We start from the raw sequence: 21,277 nt of genomic DNA, 5'->3' as shown, positions 1-21,277 counted from the left end.
AAAGATTCTCCCGGGCCAATTTCCATGCCTAGTATTTTAGAATATTTAATGTACTTCAAGGCTAAAGGGTTATCTATCTCCTCTTTGAAAGTTCATTTGGCAGCTGTGTCATGCTTACTGTGCTTTAATTCTTGGTAAAATGTTGTTTAGGCAGTATACAAATAAAATGGGGCTTGTCTGATATGTATTCTCTCTTTGAGGGTACCTGTCTCCCCTTAGGATCTTAACTTGGTCTTATCTAAACTCTTGAAGCCATCTTTTAACCATTTGGCTGAGTGTCATTTTTTGTTATTTTTGTTAAGGTGATATTCATTATTTTATTATCCATGTTAGCTAGAGAGGTGAATAAATTAAATGCTGTGATGGCTGATCCCAGATGTTTGCCAAAAGTAGTTCCTGAATTTCACATCCATCAGACAAATTTTGTCTGATTCTTGTTCCAAAAATGACCTGGGTCATAGGGTGTATTCCCAGGCTACTTGTAGATGGTTTAAACAATGCATTGTTGAAAGTTACCCGGTAGTAGAAAGTACCATTGTAGGCACAGGAATATCTCATTCAACCAGAGCTGTGACAATGTCTTTTGTTTGCCTTAAGCAAGTCTCTGTTTGATGAGATTTGCACTGCTGGTACCTGGAGTTCTGTGCACACTTATTTAAATACTATTTAAATTGATTTAGGTCCAAGGGCTGATGGCTAGTTTTGATAGAGCAGTGCTTCAGTCTCTATTTACATAGGACTCTGTTCCTTCCTTCAGGTTATTTTCAGCACTGCTTATCAAACCACCTATATATGGACTATGTAGAGTCCCTCAGAGAAGAAATTAAGGTTACGTAGTTGTAACTGTAGTTCTTTCAGATGGCTCTGCCTGTTCATGCTTCTGCTCTTCTGATGTTTTCTCTGGGCTGGCAGTGGAAGGAACTAAGGTAGCGGGTGGGCCCTGTAACTGCTTATGAATATGGAGTGAGTGTGTTTTTACTCTGACACTGCTTGGAGAAGGTTTTACAGTTAGGTACCACAGGATGGTACAGTACCCATAAGAGTGGATACGTAGAGTCATTGCAAGAAACTTAGGTTACAAGAAGAAAAATTAATTTCCCATGGAGATGCCTAGCCAGTTCCACTCTCTCCCATATCCCTCTCCCTTTCTAAAAAGCATGGTTCATTGGGGACGTAGAATCATAGAATCATAGAACTGGAAGAGACCTGAGAAGGTCATCAAGTCCAGTCGCCTGCTCTAGGCAGGACCAATTCTAACTAAATCAACCTGGCCAAGGCTTTGTCAAGCCGAGACTTAAACACCTCTAGGGATGGAAACTCCACTGCTGCCCTAGGTAACCCATTCCAGTGCTTCACCACCCTCCTAGTGAAATAGTTTTTCCTAATATCCAACCTGTACCTCTCCCACCACAACTTGAGACCTTGTTCTACCATCTGTCACTACTGAGAACAGCCTCTCTCCATCCTCTTTGAAACCTCCCTTCAGGAAGTTGAAGGCTGCTATCAAATCCCCCCTCACTCTTCGCTTCTGCAGACGAAACAGACCCAAGTCCCTCAGCCTCTCCTCACAAGTCATATGCTCCAGCACCCTAATCATTTTGGTTGCCCTCCGCTGGACCCTCTCCAGTGCATCCACATCCTTGTTGTAGTGGGGGGCTCAGAACTGAACACAATACTCCAGATGTGGCCTCACCAAAGCCGAATAAAGGGGAATAATGTCATCTCTGGATCTGCTGGCAATGCTCCTCTTAATGTAACCTAATATGCCATTAGCCTTCTTGGCTACAAGGGCACACTGTTAACTCATATCCAGCTTCTCATCCACTGTAACCCCCAGGTCCCTTTCTGCAGAACTACTACTTAACTGGTTGGTCCCCAGCTTGCAACTATGCTTCGGATTCTTCCGTCCTAAGTGCAGGACTCTACACTTGTCCTTGTTGAACCTCATCAGTTTTCTTGGGGCCCAATCCTCCAATTTGTCTAAGTCATTCTGTACCCTATCTCTGCCCTTAAGCGTATCTACCTCTCCCCCCAGCTTAGTGTCATCCACAAAGTTGCTGAGGGTGCAATCCATCCCCTCATCCAGGTCATTAATAAAGATATTGAACAAAACCGGTCCTAGAACCGAACCTTGGGGCACTCCACTAGAAACCGACCGCCATCCTGACATCGAGCCGTTGATCACTACCCGCTGGGCCCGGCCTTCTAGCCATCTTTCTATCCATCTTACCATCCATTTATTCAATCCACATTCCCTTAACTTGCTGGCAAGAATATTGTGGGAGACCGTATCAAAAGCCTTGCTAAAGTCAAGGTATATAACATCCACTGACTTCCCCATGTCCACTGAGCCTCATCATAGAAGCTAATCAGATTCGTCAGGCACTTTGTGAATCCATGCTGACTATTTCTAATCACTTTCCTCTCATCCAAGTGCCTCAAAATGGATTCTTTAAGGATCCCTTCCATGATTTTTCCAGGAACTGAGGTAAGACTGACCGGCCTATAGTTCCCTGGATCATCCTCCTTCCCTTTTTTGAAGATGGGCACTACATTTCCCTTTTTCCAATCATCTGGGATTTCTCCCAATCTCCATGACTTTTCAAAGATAATAGCCAAAGGCTCCTCAATGACATCTGCCAACTCCCTCATTACCCTCGGATGCACTAAGTCCGGACCCATGGATTTATGTACGTTTAGCTTTTCTAAATAGTTCCTAACCTGTTCTTTACCCACCACGGGCTGTCCATCTTCATCCCATCTTGCGTCCCTTGGCGCAGAAGTCCAGGAACCGACCTTGTCCATGAATACAGAGGCAAAGAAAGCATTGAGTACCTCAGCTTTCCCCACATCATCTGTCACTAGGTTACCTCCTTCATCCATTAGGGGACGCACACCCTCTCTGATCACCTTCTTCTTGTTAACATGCCTGTAGAAACCTTTCTTGTTATCCTTCACATCCTTAGCCAGTCGCAATTCCATTTGCGCTTTCGCCTTCCTGATAACCCCCCGGCATTCTCGAGCTATACCTTTAAACTCCTCCCTGGTCATTTGTCCAAGTTTCCACTTTTTGTAAGCTTCCTTTTTGTGCTTAAGTTCACCAAGGATTTCCCCTGTAAGCCAATCCGGTCTCCTACCATGTTTGCCTCTCTTGCTACGCGTCGGGATGGTTTCTTTCTGTGCCTTCAATAAGGCTTCTTTAAAATATTGCCAGCTGTCCTGGACTCCTTTCCCCTTCATGTTAACATCCCAGGGGATTCTGCCCATCAGATCTCTGAGGGAGTCAAAATCTGCTTTTTTGAAGTCCAAGGTGTGTATTTTACTACTCTCTTTTCTTCCTTTGGTCAGGATCCTGAAATCTACCATCTCATGATCACTGCTTCCCAGGTTGTCACCCACCTCCACTTCCCCTATTAGTTCCTCCCTGTTTGTGAGCAGAAAGTCAAGCTGCGCACGACCCCTGGTCGGATCCTTTAGCACTTGTCAAGAAGTTATCCCCAACATTCTCCAAAAACTTCCTGGATTGCCTGTGTACTGCCGTATAGGTTTCCCAACAGATGTCATCCCATCATTGAGAGTAAAGATACCAACACTAACAGACGTCATTGAGAGTAAAGATACCTACACTAACAAGTTTTGTCAAAAAAAAGTGTCAACACCTAAAAGTCGATAAAACAAAAATTGGCAGAGGATGTTCACACTTGCTCCCTCTGTGGACAGATCATGTCCATACTGGGGGCATCATCATTGCCAACGTGAGCAATTCATTATGGGTATGTGTTCCATAGTGTCATGTTGTGAGAAGGCAGAGCTGATCCCTGTGCAGTTATCCTACAGCCTCTTCAGCTGCTAGGAGCAGCATCATGAGTAGCTCTGTGAACTCTCAGGGCTGAGGAATATCAAAGTAGTACAGCAACCTACCCCTCCTCCTCCAGCAGCAGCAGTCTGCCTGCTGCTATGTTCCTAGTGCAGGGATGAAGAGGAGCTGTCCAATGATTTGCTCTTAGTTTGTTCCCCAAAAGGAGTAGCTCACTCAGCTATCAGATACTTCCCTGAGATTTGAAAAGGGAGGGGCACATGCCTGCAGAGCAGCAGAGTTCTAGGCTGAGCAGAGTCATTAGGGCAGGCATTGTGGGATTCTGGCGGTAGCCAGTTCTCTTGACAAACAAATAGCAGAGTCTGCATTGGCTCTCTGTTCAACAGTAAAAGGAGGGGAAAAGAAAATACTCTCCCATAAGATTGGAAGTGTTTGTTGCTGAAACTGGGCATTTTCCCTGACAAAAGTCCCATTGCAGTGTGTACGCTCCCACTGTTTGTTGCCAAAAGACAATTTTGATGCCAAAACTTTGTAATGTAGACATAGCCAGAGTACTCCTGCTCTCATTTTTGGTGTGTGGCCACATTGCAAACAGAAGCAGAAATTGAAGGGAATATCCTCTGTGGCCCAAGCATCCTGTGCTCGGGCACGTTCAGAGTTGATGGACTCTACAGAAGATTTCACTGTAATCAAAAAACTCCATATTGAGCATATGTGAAGCATGATTTTTTCCCCCCTCAAAAACTACTTCTATTTTTGCCAATTTTTGGTGGATTTTCACAGAGATGGCAACAAGGAAGCACACCCCTAATACAAATGTCATGTCCCTATCAAATTTCAACTTCCTGTTCTAAACCAGTGATCAGAGGCATAGAAAGGGTGTTATGCACCTGGGGGCAAAAGCAAAATTTGCATCCCCATCCCGCCACTGCTGTGCTGTTGGGCCCCGAACCTGGCACACAGCTGAGCCCAACTCTGGGGAGGGGGGGGGGGGGAAGGGGAGCTTGTACTGCATCTTCCCTGCCCCCTCCAGTTTGGGGCTGGGTCCCCGCATGCACTAATCCACTGGTAGAGATGGAGGAGGGTGGAGCTGGGAGCAGAGAGGTGGGGAGGAGTTTCCAGCAGGCGGCAGTAGGAGGAAGAGGAGCAGGCGAGCTGAGGGATGAAAGGAGAAGTGGAGGGGGACTAACTTGCCTCCCCCCCGCCCCCCAGTGTGGCACTCGGGGGCAACTACCCCCCTCTACCCCTGCCAGTGGTTCGGTCCACAAACCCCTGCACTGCCAGGTCACGCCCCCAGATTCCCCACATAGCAGCAGGGTGAGTGGCCCGGTGAACAACCGGGTATGTGGTGGCTGGAGCTGGGGCTGCAGTGAGACTGTCCATACTGAGGCAGCCTCATTGTGGCCCCGATTCCAGCTCTAACAGCTGCTACATGGCCTTGCTGGTGGGCCCACGTGATGGGTAGCTGTAGCGCTCGGCTGGGGCCAAGTGCTTCATGGAGCCTGGCTGCCGCAGCACTTAAGCTTCCACATGGCGCTTGGCCACAGATGAGCACTGCAGCAGCCAGGCTCCATGTGGCATTTGGCCAGAGCTGAGCACTGCAGCTGCGCTCTGCAGGGGCCCGGCTGACATAGCACACAGCTAGGGCTAAGCCCCACATGGATCCCAGCTGCCGTGGCACTCCGCAGCAGCCCAAAACACCGCGGGCTCTGTGCAGCCCTCCTGCCGTGCAGGGAAACACTCAGCTGGCGGCTGGGAGGCAGTGGAAGGGGTAGGTGGGGGGGCAGGGGAAAGGGAGGCAGGCATGGGGGGGCATTAGAGATGGGAGGACTGACACTGAGGGGCACTGACATCCAAGATGGGGAGCTGGCATTGGGGGGGCTCTGGAGGTGGGGCTAGTAGTGAGGGGTTTGGGGGGCAGTGTTGGGACTGGGGGCTGGCTTGGGGGGACCCAGGGGTTATTGGATGCAGTGGGGCTTTGGAAATGGGAGACTGCAACAGAAGCATTTGGGACAGGGGAGCCGGCACTAGGGCACTCTTGAGGGTAAGAGGCTGGCACTGGGAGGGTTGTGTGCAGGGGACTCTAGGGTCAGTGGCTGGCACTGGGGGAGGGTAGTGAAGGGGAGAGGTGCTCTAGAGTTAGGGCTGTGTCTGGGGGCTGGGGCTTTTTGGACCAGCAAACCCATTCACAAACTTTTGGCAGACTGTTAACATTTTATTTGCATATATGAATATGCAAATGAAGTGTTACAGGTCCACTATAAGTTTGTGAATCGGTTTACCAGTGCCTGGTATAAAAACTGTTGGAAACCACTGCTCTAAACCAGTGTCTCAGAGAAGTCAGTAGCTTTTAACTTGGGCAAAACAAATTTCACACATCTCTTTTCTCAGAAGCTGCTGCATTGTTTTGGTGTGCTACTAGACTGTTTTTTAAGTTTTTCAATTTTCTAAGAATCAGGTTATATTGAAGGAAGTCTAAATTGATACAGCTGTGAAATAACTGTCTTAATTATGAATGTAATTGTAATTTAGATCAGTGGAGGGTGGCCAAACAGGGTAATCTGATTGCGGACCATGAAATATTTTGTTGATTGTCTACAGGCACTGCCCCCTGCAGCTCCCAATGGGGTGGTGCCTGCAAGTGACACGGACACAGGGACGTGCTAGTCACTCCTTCCCATAGTTCCCTTTAGCAGGGAACAGAGAACATTGGCACTGAGAGCTGCGGGAGGGTGCTGCAGATGGCTAATGTCAGCAAAATGTCCCACGGTCTACAATCAGATTTCTCTGATGGGGCCGCAGATTGCCCTCCACGGATTTAGATAATGTGTATTCTCTACATTTTTTCTATCGAAATATTTAAATGAACTCTGATGTGACATTGAGGTGGTAGTTAAAAAGGAAAGCTGAAAACTATTTTAAAGTCCAGTGAAAGCCTTACAGAGAGAATGACATGCTGCATTTAGTTCTGAACAACAAAAGGGACATTGGGAGACAAGACAAGTGAGGGAATATCTTTATTCGACCAACTCCTGTGGGGGAGAGAGAAAAGCTTTCCAGCTGTGCAGGGTGCTTCAGATCTGGGAGAGTATCACAGTTGAATACAGGATCAAACAGCTTAGCATAAGTAGTTAGCACATATTCGGGACCAGTTAGGCTGAAGTAGCCCATGCACAGAAAATACTTTTATATTGGTGATGGAAGAATGCAGCCCCATTTTGAAGTCATAAACTTCTATTTCTGAGAGCAGATTTTTGAGGTTTTTTTGTACTCGTTAATATTTCCCAAGAAATTTCAATTAGTAATTAATGGAGGAAAATCTTTTTTGAATTCCATTGTTGCTAACTGAATAAATGTTACATAAATGTTAGCTAATGTTACTCTGTATTTTTCAAGAAAATATTCCAACCTGCAATATTTGTAACCATATTTTTAGTTTTATCTTGTGACTTATTCTCATGAACCTAAGTCTAAAGCACTTAATTAAGCAGGTTAGATTTGTTTAGTATTCACATTATTAGCCAATACATATATGTTAGGCATAGTGCACATTGCTTAAATATTGTTTTATTCAACATGTGCACAGTTACATTAACTGAATTATTTCTTTCCCACAATCCTGTCAACTTCCATTCACTAATGTCAGCTTTGCAAGGCGGCATGTCTATATAGCATGAAGTCAGCTTTGGCACTGGAAAATATGAAACATTCCCAAAGACCAGATATATTTGCTCTCTGTTCTTTTACAAGTTCGAGAGATGTTCACTGGAAACTGGTTTGAAATGTAGTATCCGAAAGTGAGAGAGAAATGTACATCATGGTTCCAGAAAAACAAGATACAAAGATAATTGGTAAAGCTTAGTCTTAGTTGATGTACTAAATGCCTTTACTTAGTAAACAATCATGATGCAAATATCAGGTAGGTAGGCGGAAGGAAGAGGGAATGTATTTTGAAGTGCTTCTTCAGGGTAAAATGAACAGGATGCTGTCAGAAACAAGCTTCTGTAAAGGAGTCTGTAGACTAATAACTTTTCTTTCTGCATTGAACTGCGTCGTCTTTAGTTGATAAACTTGACTAGGCTTCACTGTTTAGTCTCAACTTTTTATTATCAATTCACAAGTGTAGTTAAGCAGTTGACTATATTATAAGCAGTAACTTTTCAGTTTACCTGTGTATTGATTCTAAACATGAAATGAATAAAAATAAAATATTTACAAAACCATCACTAGTTAATCAGATATATTACTCTACAAAGATTGTGTTTCACACTGTAGAGTGTAGATGGATTGATTGATTCTGAATATATTTTAATTGAAAGAGCTTGCTATTGGTGTGCCAACCACAATACCGTTATACATAACTATCCTAGAACTTCACTCTCAGCACTTCCCAATTAGCTGCTGTTTGATTTACTCTTGTCACTTCTACTGGAAATGCAGCCATCAGTTGTTGTTTAAATATCAGGCTTTAGCTGTCTGGGAATCACTTATTTCCCTGAAAAAAACCTGAGAGAGACTCAATCTTGGTAGGTGTGAGATGTGCCAGATTGCTATCGGAAATCAGTGAGTACTTCTAATTAATGCATTTAATTTAGAAACCTGCATATCTGTTTATATCTAAATCTAGTTTACTTGGGTGATTTCTAGAGCATCTGTTTTGTAATATCTGGCCATCAACTTGGACCTCTTCTGAAGCTGAATTTATAATGTTTACTGGGTGTAGTGTTCCGAGATTTTTAGGGAAGAGTCATAATTCAAACTTCAGAAGTCAAAGTTCCAAAGCTTATTCCTCTAAGCAAGGGATGGAGAACCTTTTTGGATTGGGGACCACTGTCTTACACAAAAATCAGTCAGGGTTGCACATGTGAGAAGCGAACCCCTCCCCACCCCCTACCCCAAAAAACCCCTCCCAAAAAAGAAAACCTTCCTCACTGACATGGCCCCTAACTGAGAAGGAAAAAGACACTCCCCACATTTCCCTCACGTTTCCATCACCAGGGCCTAGTGGGGCCGAGGCTAGTAGATTTTGTGTGCTCCAGTTCCACAGTAGGTGCCAGGCTCTTGCATGTTGATGGGGGGGGGGGGAGCGAGCCCTGGGCCTCGTGTGCCAGCTCCAAGCAAGCCAGAGGCTGCATCCAGCTCCTGGGCCTGAGGTTCCCCATCACTGGTCTAAGCCACACAGCCTCTCATCTGTCCATAAGATGCTGTTTCTTCTTTTTATTATTGTTTCTGCTCTCCCCGTTTCAGGTCAAGGTAACTATCAGTTTGCTTATCTAGATTTCAATAAGATTAAAGTTGTTACAGCATGTATTACTTGGTGTCTTACTTTTTTTTCCCCAAAAAACTGTAGAGGGGTAGCTGAGTTAGTCTGTACAGGATAAACTTAAACAACAACAAATAGTCTGATAGCACTTGAAAGACTAATGAAACATGCTTTCGTCGGCACAGCCCACTTCTTCAAATGACTGGAGTGTTGGATGTCCAGAACCAAAATAAAATGGGGGGGGGGAGGAGGGAAAAAATGTGAAGTGGGGTGGTGGGGGGTGGAATAAAGAGGCAGTGGGTATATAACTATCAAAGGGAAAACCTGAGCTGGTCCCTTTGACAGTTAAGAGGCTGATAAGAACCATTAGTATGCACTAGGAAAGGAAGAGTACTAACACCTACTAACAGTGCAGGTGCCAGTGATTCTTGATATCTGTGTAGAATCTGAATAGAGATGTAGCTGTGTTAGTCTAGTCTAGCTGAAACAAAAAACAGGACTAACAAGATGGTTTATTAGGTGATGAGCTTTCGTGGGCCAGACCCACTTCCTCAGAACAAATTGTGGAAAAAAATAGGCATGACCATATATACCAAAGGAATACAATCAAAAAAAGAACACACATAAAAAGGACAAATCAAATTTCAGAATGGGGGGAGGAGGTAAATGTCTGTGAGCTAATGATATTAGAGGTGATAATTGGGGACGCTATCTTTGTAATGGGTAAGGTAACTAGTGTCTTTATTAAGACCGTGGCGTAAAGTGTCAAATTTAAGCATGCATGAATGACAGTTCAGAGGTTTCTCTTTCAAATCTGGTGTTAAAATGCCTTTGAAGCAGTATTCAGGTAATCAAGTTGTTGAGACAATGCCCTTTCTGGTTGAAATCGCAAGAAACCGTTTTTTCTTTATGATACTGTCTGATATCCGTTTTGTGTGCATTGATTCTTTGGTGAAGCGTCTGAGACATTTGTCCAATGTACATAGCAGATGGACACTGTCTGCACATGATAACATAAATTATATTTCTGGATGAGCAGGAATATGTGTTCTTGATCTTATAACTGAATTGGTTAGGTCCAATAATGGTGTCAGCAGCATATTTACTCTGGCCATGCCTATTTTCTTCCACAATTTGATCTGAGGAAGTGGGCCTGGCCCACGAAAGCTCATCACCTAATAAACCATCTTGTTAGTCTTTAAAGTGCTACATAGTCCTGTTTTTTGTGTAGAATCTGGTGTTTTAGTACTCTTCCTTTTCTAGTGCATACTAATGGTTCTTATCAGCCTCATTTAACTATTTAGTCTTTAAGGTGTTAATAGACTATTGGTTGTTTTTTAAGTTTTTCCTGTTAGACTGGCTTGGCTATCCCTTTGAAACTTATCTACCCACTCTCTCCCCCTACATTTCCCCCCTCCCCTTCTTTTCTTTTTTATTCTTGGTTCTGGATTTCCAACACTCCTCCAGTCATCTGAAGAAGTGGGCTGTGCCCACGAAAGCTCATGATACCATCTACGTGTTTTCTTAGTCTTTAAAGTGATACTAAACTATTTGTTTAAGTTTTTTTTTCAGGTTAAGAAATAATAGGCTTAAATTGCAGCAAGGGAGATTTAGGTCACCCATTAGAGTGGTTAAGCAGTGGTAGAAATTATCTAGTGAAATCTCCATCACTACAGGTTTTAAAGAACAGGTTAGAGATACATCCATCAAGAATGGTATAGATAATACTTAGTCCTATCTCACTGCAGGGACTTGGCTAAATTTCTTACTGAGGGTTCCTTCCAGTCCTGCATTTCTATGATTCTGAATTCAGAGCTGGCAAATACGATATTTATTTAAGGACCCAAGAAAAGTCTTAAAGTACATGACCATTTTTGTCTTAAGTGCTGAATTTCTCTTCCTTATAATTCCCCAGATATACTTTGTTCCTTAGACCGATGAGATCATTCAGCTAGAGATACAATTAGGTAGAGATACAATATGTCTTTATAACAGATAAGCAAGATAAAATTTAGTCTACAACTCTGACTCTTACTAGGTATTACAGTGTAAGCTGCCATGTGTATACTGTGCAGAACTTTTCTGTCTTCAGTATAATCTTCTATAGATGTGGTGATGGGATTTTCACACATCTCTTAAATTGTGATATAAGCTTGTTTACTGTGATTTTTTTTTTTAATCTTTAAATGGTATTTCTCAGGCTAAACAATCTGTTCTTATAGTGTTCATAAAGGCAGATTTGAGATAATCACAATTTTGCATATATTCTGTTGTAAATGTTTCAATTTAAGAACTCCTCAGTTCTTAACGTCAGGTCTTTGTAATTTTTTCTGATAATTAACTTTTGAGGCTCATAACATAGAATTGGATTTTAAAACGTTTTGTTGAGCCAACAGTAAATAGTGCTCTACAAGGGACTGTTTTTTGTTAATATTTGTCAGTCAACTTGAGTCTATGAAATGAAGAAACTCTTCACTTATTCTGGCTTTCTTGTGTACCTGGATGGATGAAATGAGATCATAAAAGTATATATCCCTTCCTTCAACTTATATCTGGATCACAAGAGTATCAGCCCAGATTTGCATTAGAAATATCACTCTTGTCTTGTATGTTGGTTGTCTTTCGTCATCTAGGAAAGCACAAATGTTCTTAGGCTGCATTTATATAAAGTTTAGAGACCAATTAACATAGTAATTAACATTAATTTCTTCAGCTACATCATATTTTCTGAATGAACTATGTAGTGCCAATATGTTATAACATGCTAAATTCTGTTCAAGTCATGGAACTAATATTTACAAAAATCAAATTTTAACTCTGTCTTGGAAACTCAGATTAGATTGGAATTATTTCAAAATGCCAGTTGGATCCTAAATTGCAAAAGGTTGAGAACACGTGTGTATTATATATTTTAATTAAACTGTTTTTACCTTTTTTGCTGATTGTCTGAGTTACAAGTCATCAAGGATTATTCCCCCACTCATTAGTATGTATAAGCACTGTTTACCTGCTATATTTGTGTTGAATAGAGAGACAAATAGAAAAGACATGAGCACTGAGGAATTTACTTATGCATCTATGAGAGTGTTTGTGGTGTTGGTTTTTGTTTTTATTGTGCTAAGAAAACATTTCACCTAAATGCTTTGAGGGAAAACTGATACACATTTCCTGTAAGAAACCGTCTACGTTATTAGCAACTATTTTATGTTGAATTCACAACTTCATGAGGCTATAACTGTTATGGTTTATTTGCAACAAAATACATGTCTGCTGACAAAACTGGAATTTCTCTCCAATTTTCTGTCTACTTTGAAAACATATTCCATGTATTTGTAAATGTTAAAAGAATAACAATCAGATTTACAATGAAAGTAATCTTATAGTAATGATTTTTAGAGAGAACCCATTAAATAACTGAAAATGAATTCATTTTCATATTAAAATAAGGCACATAGTTGTTTCAGATATTCACAGAATCATAGAATACTAGAACTGGAAGGGACCTTGCGAGACGATCAGGTCTAGTCCGCTGCTCTCCTGGCAGGACCAAGCACCATCTAGGGATGTCTAGCCAACCTACTCTTAAATATTTTCAGTGATGGAGATTCCACAACCTCCCTAGGCAATTTATTCCAGTGTTTCACTACCCTGACAGGATGTTTTTCCTAACGTCCAACCTAAACCTCCCTTACTGCAATTTAAGCCCATTGCTTCTTGTCCTATCATCAAAGGCCAAGGAGAATAATTTTTCCCTCCTCTTTGTAAAACCCTTTTAGATACTTGAAAACTGCTATCATGTCCTCCCTCAATCTTCTCTTTTCTAAACTAAACAATTCTTTCAGTCTTTCAATATTTACATTTAAAGATTGAACTTATTTGGAGAATCTTGTACTGTAGCCTAAAGACTACTTTAATCATTTTAATGGCTGCAATTAATGTAACATGTAGGGCTTTAATCATGTTAAATATTTTATTTCAAATGTTTAAACCCTTTGATGTTTTGTAAATTATTATATGCTGTATATTTATCACTTATTGTATCACAGTGAGAGTTTATAAAAGCAAAACACCACAAATAGTGGTAGCCCAGTGCAGGGCTAAATTGTGCAAAATAAAAGTTTAAGTAATTTTTTTTTCTGAAGCTCAAACACTGAAAAGTTTTAATATTTGAATACTTGAGACATTGGTTGTGGTATTTTTTTTTCAGTCAATGGGTCTGATCATCATCTGAACTGCTTTCAGGGAGTATGAACCTCCTCTGTACTCAGCCCAAAAAATCCCATCCTGATATTTGCTTCTGTAATGGCCTCCTCTGTACCACACGCCATTAAGGTTAGAATGTGCGCAAGCATTGTACCACCAGCCTCCTTTGTGAAAATGGGCACAATTTCCTGTTGGGAGAGAATAAAATAAGTGAAATCTTAGCACTCCAGAGGGGAAATGATAGACGAGAGGTTCTCAAACTGGATTATGAACTGCATATTAATAGAGTGCTTGTTTTCCAAACCATTTTGCCTCTCTTTGATGATCAGATGTTATCCACTTACAATTCTCTAAACTCCATTGCAATTGCAATAATTGTTTACATAGGAAAGTAATAAAGTATTGAATGTGTTTTTAGTTTCATTTCAGCAGCTTAGATATATTGAAAGAAAGTGGAGAGCCAGTACCATACGATCAGCCAGCGCTTCTCAAGTTACCAACAGTGCTCTGTGAACTGCAGTCGAGTTTAGGAATGTGTGCTGTAAACTGTTTAGAAGTACTGTGGTGGGAGCAATGTGACTTGCGTCTTGGGTTTTAATTTCAGTGATGGAATGGAAATAGTGTTTGGTCTTTTCTGACGTTTTAAAAGTAACAACAGCAATTGTGTTAAGTCCTCATTATTTCTAAGGTACTGGAAACCGAGATGCTATAACATGGTGTGTTTTTCTGAGAGTCTTTTTCAGTTTTTAATCAACCAACAATTTTATATTACGTTAAAGCTTTTTATCATAAAATATTTTAGATTATTTCCCTTTAATCTGAAAATGCTGCACTTATTATAGATGAAATATTTAATTTTATACACCTACAAATAGTTCCATCAAAAGGGACTACTGAGTGATTCAAGTTGTGTGCATAAATAAATCTCTGAAGGATTGGGGTATAACGTTGCTACTAATGAAGTAGATCAGAAAAAATAGTAGTTTTTTTTTTTCTTCATTTCTTTACTCTCCATATATTTGGTTTTGCTGTTTCCTGTATATAATCAGTTGGTTTCTCTCTTGGGGAAAAAAGACACTTAAAAATAAAAGGTTGGGGACAGAAAAACTGTTGTAAAATATTTAAAAGTAATTCTTTCAAAGGGCACGCCATTACATTAGCTTTAGTGTTCCTTTGAGAAGTACATACAAAAGCACATATAAGTCTCCCTAATCCTTAGAAAAATAGCCTTTTCTAAACTGCTAACCAAAAGAGTGCTTAAAGAGACCCAGTAAGTTTTGATTTCTATTTTTAAAATAGACTAGATTTCAAAGTAATCCATCCTGGAAATCTTTGAGTCTTTATAATTGCATTCCAGCACCTAGCACAGTGGTAGGTGGCATCGAGGCCTCACTTTAATAATAATCCTATTTCCAAAAATGTTTTTCTCTCCTCTTTCAGTATAGGAAAACTCTCCAGAAAACAGGAGACTGACTGATTTTTGGAGGAGAATCAATAAAGTTACCTTGCAAAATGCACAAAAAAGAAATATTTCTTTTTTTTCCTATGTTTTGGTTATAGCAAAAGGTTATAGGTTAGATGTTGTTTGGTAATAATAGTAAGTACAGCATTTGCAGAGAAGTGTCCCTGCAAGGGAATGGTTATATAACATTGTCAATTAACAAGCATAATAAAATAGGTAAGGAGTCTTGATTTTTTTTCACGTGTTGGTTAAAACAAACTCCAAAACGAAGAAGTTTGCTCCTTTGTAGGATTGCATTTGGCCTATACACAACTAAAATCCCACTAATACATCCAAACCAGGCTTAAATGGGTATTAAGTTATATATAGACCTAGTGATAACTTTTTGGGTGAAGGCTCAACAAGAAAGAGAAATGGCATGATTTCTGAGAATAATGGCAATGGTTTTATATGGAATGGAACAAGCAAATGGCTTTATTCAGTCTGTTTACTCCTGTTGAAACTGACAATTAAAATAGCTACTGGTAAGTCCCCAGTTGTGCAACAGGCTTCATGCAGATGCATGTGTCTGCCTATATGGAGTAATTTGGAGGGTTGAGGTCCATGTTGGTATCCTTTACTACTGAGTGGATTGACTGAGTCATTGTCTATAAGAGAAATTCATCTCAATAAGAGTCTTTAAATTCTTCTGGATCATGAAATATTTGATCTGAGTTTCCACCTTCTGAATTATTTCTTGAAACAGTTATTTACGTAAAAGGTGGCACTACCAATAGAATCCGTTCCATTGAACAGCTTTTACATGTATCATTAAAGTTCCCTTACCTGTGTATGTATCTCTATCTCTATCCAGTGTTGTAAATTGTTTTCCATTGTGCCATATCATGGAATCCCCTGCATTTCCCTGATAAGTTCCCAGACGCAGCCTATAGAATTCACTTTCAGGCTCCAGACGAAAACTGCTGTATTCTGCATAGACTTTCTTATTACTCCAGTCTTCTAGTTCGATCAATAGCCTGTAATTGTCCTGATTGGTCAGCATATATATATTTTCTAGTCCCAGCCAATACTCTCCATCAACATTTCCAAATCCTTTCTGTACAAAGAAAACCAGAATGTGAGGTTAAATCTAGTGGATTTTCTGAATAGATTGAATGAAGACATTTACTAGTAGTATATCCCAGTAGAATTTTTGTGTCTAACCTAAAAAACTGTTAGGCTTTTAATCTTCTGCTCTACCCTTTCAGTTATTTTTTCTGGGACATACTCTGTGTCCCTGTTATTCAATTTGAGTAGTACTTCACTCCATGAGTAGAATTAATTTTATCAGTGGGACTACTGGTAGTGTAATGTATTAATCAGCATGAGTGAAGGCGTCAATCTGGTCCTTTGCACCTTTGATTCCCCATGATATATGTGTGTGTGTTGTAGGTGAGGGTGTGGTTTTTTGGTTTGTTTTTTTTTGGAATACTGGAACAATAATTTCTGTGGCACAATAAATGCTATCTATTAAGACCATATCAGTAACCCATTGCATGAAGTATATGTAGGCCATACAAGCTAAGACAGCACTCAAGCTGCGTAACTTTATGTACCTTTTACTAGGCAGGCTAGTATTTCGCTATATATGTAATTGGGTAATTTGTGTGCAGTAGATTTCAATTCTAGTAAATCGAATGAAAACTATTAGTCTTGAATCACAAAACTCATGGTTTAGCACCCTTTTCCTAATATTTTCAAGCCAATGTTTCCTTTCCCTAAGAAAATATCCATTTTGCTACAAACATCTGAAGTATTTGGGATTATTATAAATACCGGTAAGTCATTGTTTTTAATCATGTGGTGTTTGGTAGGATTACAATTTTTTCCCCCCGACAAAACGCTCTAGGTGAGAGCTAATTTCAGGGCCATTTTCCCCCCCCCCCCCAACAAATTCATCGATTTAAAATAAATAAATAAATTAAATGTGTACACACACCGCAAAACTTTCACTTTCTACTGAAATGGTCAGAGTTACTCTTTGAGGCTATTAATCTGAATGAAGTATTTACTTCTGTGTATAAAAAGTGTTTGGTTTTGTGCTTTAGTGTCTTAATTTACTTTTTTTCCTTTTATAAAGGAATGAATTAAAAAAAACCCATGAATTATGTTGTCATCGAGGATGCAGCTTTAATATCAGATTCTGAGAAATGCAAAAGTTAAACCTCTCGTAGTTACCTTAATTGATTTCCTGTGCACATTTAAGAAGTAAAATTTGTAACATGATCAGCTACATATGATGATCTCAGTTCACAGAAAAGAAAATTAGTTTTTGTGGCTTAACTCCTTTTTAGATTTTATTTTTCTGTTTTTATTAATCTCCCCAATTTTTGTCAGTTCTCAAGTAATTAACCATTTTACACCTGATTCTTTTTTCAAATGTTGTTCTTGCAGCACAATTAACTGCAATGAAGTGTTGCCTTGAAAAATAGAATCTTGTGAATATTGATAGCAGATACTAGTGGTTACTGTACCCACCAAAATGAAGCTGTTACCTTTCTGAATTCTCAAATTTACCTTGTAGTTGTCCCAATTCCTGAAGAAATTAACAGATCCATCTGTCCTTTTTTGAATAACTGCCCAGCCTCCAGGGTCCAGGTTGTTCTCACACCATAACTGTACAGGTTCATTGCTGTTTTCAGGTTTGATCATATATATCCCACTGTTGGAATGCCCAGCTTCTTTGGCTTGTTTACAGTCTTTGAATGGACCTGTTTGAAAAGTACTGCCTTAAGCTTAAACTTATTTTTTTAAATATATAGGCAGGTCATAAGCTGTATATAACATGTATTTAGTAGCATATGTACAAGAAGGCTTTGTATTGCAACGCGCAGCTTTATCTTAGAGGTGGTAAATATCTAAGATCCCATTTTATTGCTGTTTCCTAATAAAAATTGCTTATTTTCTCATTGTAAATGTGCAAATATAAATCTTCCCTGGTAAACATTGCAAAATGTCCTTTCCAGTTTAGAATTTTTTTTTTAACATTTTGTCTTTCCCCCAGTAACTTTACAAATAGACCTATTTTGTGAAACGGGATGAATTTTTGGATCTTTTGCACCTTTTATTTTGGTAACTTTTCTTGACCGTGTGTATACCAGAGTTACATCTTGATCTTAGACAATTAATGCAACTTACATTTCATAACTACTTTATTGTGTATAGCCTTACCAAACATTGGATGCTGGCTTACTTCTTCCTTATAGTGCCATGGTGTCCAACCAGTTCTGAAGCAGTAGCCACTATAGTGACTACTGCTACAACAAATTAGCCACACGCAACCGGACAAATAGCCACAAGTGGCTAGAGGCTAGCATGTTGGGCAACACGGCTATAATGTCTACTTTTGAAGTGGTCATAAAGTAAAATATGAACTGAAATTTAATTAGAAAACATTTGTCAAAATTTGCAAACAGGAACCTTTATAAAATGAATGATTTTTATACTTCCCTTTCTTGACAGTAATGATATACATGCATACTTGTTAGCAAAGGCAGCGTGCAAGAAGTGGACTATGTGTATTTTTACAAATAGTGCTCATTTATTGAGTTTTGAACCTACAGTTATATAGAATGCAGCTACTGATCTTGAAAGTTCTCTTTTAGGTGCTGAGTACTATATTTACAAAACATAGTCTCGACTTCTGAAATAATGTGTTTGTTCAGTAGGAAACACAATCAGCTTACATTTCTGAGATCCTTGCTATATTGGTGTGTCACTCTTAGATTATAGCTGGATTTCTAATCTTTTATCACTAATCCTCCCCTCCCCGAAGAAATTAATGCTATTAATACATCAATATAAATAGTGATTTTTGACTGGTATTAGAACATCTTCTAATCAGTTTTTTCATAATGAGGGAGTGGATATGTTCTATTAATGGCTAGCTAGTGATGAATCCCTAAAATGCAACTTAGAAATAAAAGTTGTTTGTTATGTTTAAAGAGACTTTTTGTCGTGTTAATATAAAAATATTCATAAATTGTGCAGTTGTCCCCTATGTGCTCATGCTACATCTAAAGTAACCCTTATTGAGTTACTATTATGATACTGATTTGAAACAAATAAACTTAGCCTGCCCAATTAATAATTTAAACAAATAGCAATATAGTGATCTTTTAAATAAATATTTTGAGATGTGTATTTTTCAGTCCTATTTAATGACTAAGATGATGGACTAAGTGCAATTGTCGTAATTTGAGCTCGGCTCTGTTTTTGAATGCCAATGTGGATGTGTAATGACCTATGGTAACCCACCTGCAGAGAGAGAGAGTATATTCTGTGTGAGGGAAACGCAATGAAGTTTGATACCCTTTCATTGTTCTTGCTTAGTGAAGACCATTTTTACCCTTAAATCCATCTTAATGTTCTTTACCTGTTCTTTAAAAACCTGCCAGTAGTAGTCTGGTATTAAGTGTGGAAGCCTGTGACAACTGGGATATCCATAGAACTAGTCCACAGCTGTTACAAGTTGATACAGAGCTTGCATGATCATACAGTTTGATATTCTGGGCAAATAGAATCATGACTTATTTATTGCAGCTCTCAAAGAGATTGCATTCGTTATTAGCAAGTCATTAGGGCCTGTAATTCTCCAGAGTCATGCATTTTACGGGTCATGATTATTAAAAGTTTATTTAGTTATAATTATAACTACGTTGAAACATGACAGTTTAAAGGAGTTGGGAAAAAATAGTAACCTGATAACAGGTTACAGAAACACCAATAGAACTAAGCTCTTTGACAATTGTAAATAGTTCTGACTACTACAAGATGTTCTACAGGAATTGATTAATGGTTTCAAGAAATTGTGTTGATGTATTATCAATGTTTGTAACTGACCAGACCTTTTGTCCAAGCTAGTGGTGCATGCACACACCAGGTCTTGGCATAGTAAAGGACATGTGGCACTTTAAAGCCCCACTGGCATATGAACAATCCACTTTTACTGGTCAGAAACACTGCCAGTATACTGCAACATTAAGAAGTTTACAATGCATATGACAATAGTTCATCTAGCAAACTAATGCTTTAACACTGAAGAATTTTTACTTTAAGACTTGAAAATTGTATCTATCAGAATTCTGAGACACCTAGGTAACTAAAATAGATTTTGAAGTATAAAGACTGCTTCTTTAACAAAAAAGATGCTTATATTTCAGAGAAATGTTCATTCTAAAATCTGAAATATAACTTGTTTAGGATTTTCTTTAAAGTTTCTCAGATTCTCCCTTGCCAGTTTTATTATTCATGAGAAATTTAAACGTGAATTTTAAAAAGTTGGATGAGTGGAAAAATAGGGTTTTTAAATAACAAACTAGGATATAAACTAAATGATTGCCGCTTCCTTCGCAATATATCCAAAGCAGTCCCTGCCTTTTGGTCATTACTTCCACCACCTTTGACAATACCTTAACAGTCTACCACTTTGAGTACCATAGTTTTCTTTGCCTTCTAAATACTTCTTCCTATCCAATGCAGCCAAAATGCTGCTGCCAAAGTCATTTCTCTTGCTTGCTGCTTTGAACCATTTTGCTTACTCTCTCTCCGTTCCCTTGCCTATTTTAATTTTCTTCATTCTTTTGTATTATGCCTGAATGTGTCCTGTTGTGAAAATTCCCTACGGCACGAGGAAATTTCTGTAAATTGGCTTAGCACAGTTTGAATGGTGTGTTTAAAAACAAACAAATAATAGTGGCTCCATGATGAATACTATTCTAAAATAATTTTTTAATTATAAAAGATGCGATAGCAGAAAAATAGAAATACTTTATAATGAAGATTGAAATACTGAAACAGTTGAACAGATCTATTACTGTAGCTAAAATACTATATTCTGTGTAGAGGGAAAGAATTTAGGATTCTCATTTCCAGGGCCATTAGAGACCAAAGCAGATGGTGGAGCTGTTTTGATTTGCTGCCAATAAGGTTGCAACAATCTGTTTACATAATAGCTTTTGACCATTGCTTAAATTCAGCTGGCATTAGTCTCTCAGGATGCAGTTTGTCTACATTTTGATGCTTAGGATTGTAGACACTGTTGAAGTAGAATATTAGAGTGGTAGAAGAGGTTTCAAAGTTATGTTGTAGAATAGAGTTGAATGAATCCAACAAATCGCTTAGCTTTGATTAATTATCCTACATCTTTCGTGGGGCAAATACATCCTTTGATGCATTGTGGCATAGGAACTATGATCCACTTTTTTGTGTTTGCTCATTCAAATACTAAGGTGTATGACTTGATAAAATTTGCTCTATTAAAGTAAAGGGGTATGTTTCTATGCTAATGAAAGGAATAACATATCCAGTGTACAATTCCTATTATCACTTCATGTAGTATTATCATCCTTGAAGTCTAGTTGTGAAAATGATAATGCCCAAACGTAAATTATACCTTTCTTCCATCAGCAGATTTTTCTGTCACTCAAATTCCATCCAATTACTAAAGTTAGATGCCGGTGTAATTGAGAGCATAATATGGCCCCGTGTTTCT

General features: G+C 39.3%; 2 protein-coding genes across 8 annotated transcripts in view; one reads left to right on the top strand and one right to left on the bottom strand.

The window, feature by feature from the left end:
- Window positions 1-21,277, top strand: part of RALGPS2 (Ral GEF with PH domain and SH3 binding motif 2) — a 212,941-nt gene that overhangs the window by 88,806 nt on the left and 102,858 nt on the right. The window lies entirely within an intron of this gene.
- The window catches only part of ANGPTL1 (angiopoietin like 1), a 38,519-nt gene continuing 23,868 nt past the window's right edge, over window positions 6,627-21,277 (bottom strand). Inside the window, exons 3-5 of the mRNA XM_006126957.3 lie at window positions 17,302-17,495; window positions 15,571-15,841; window positions 6,627-13,471 (exon numbers count right to left, since the gene is read on the bottom strand). Of these exons, the coding sequence (XP_006127019.1) occupies window positions 13,284-13,471; window positions 15,571-15,841; window positions 17,302-17,495 (653 nt within the window). The 3' untranslated portion in view covers window positions 6,627-13,283. The remainder of the gene's footprint in view (window positions 13,472-15,570; window positions 15,842-17,301; window positions 17,496-21,277) is intronic.

Source organism: Pelodiscus sinensis, chromosome 9 (assembly GCF_049634645.1).
Source record: "Pelodiscus sinensis isolate JC-2024 chromosome 9, ASM4963464v1, whole genome shotgun sequence".
NCBI lineage: Eukaryota > Metazoa > Chordata > Testudines > Trionychidae > Pelodiscus > Pelodiscus sinensis.
This window is presented reverse-complemented; position numbering and strand designations above follow the sequence as displayed.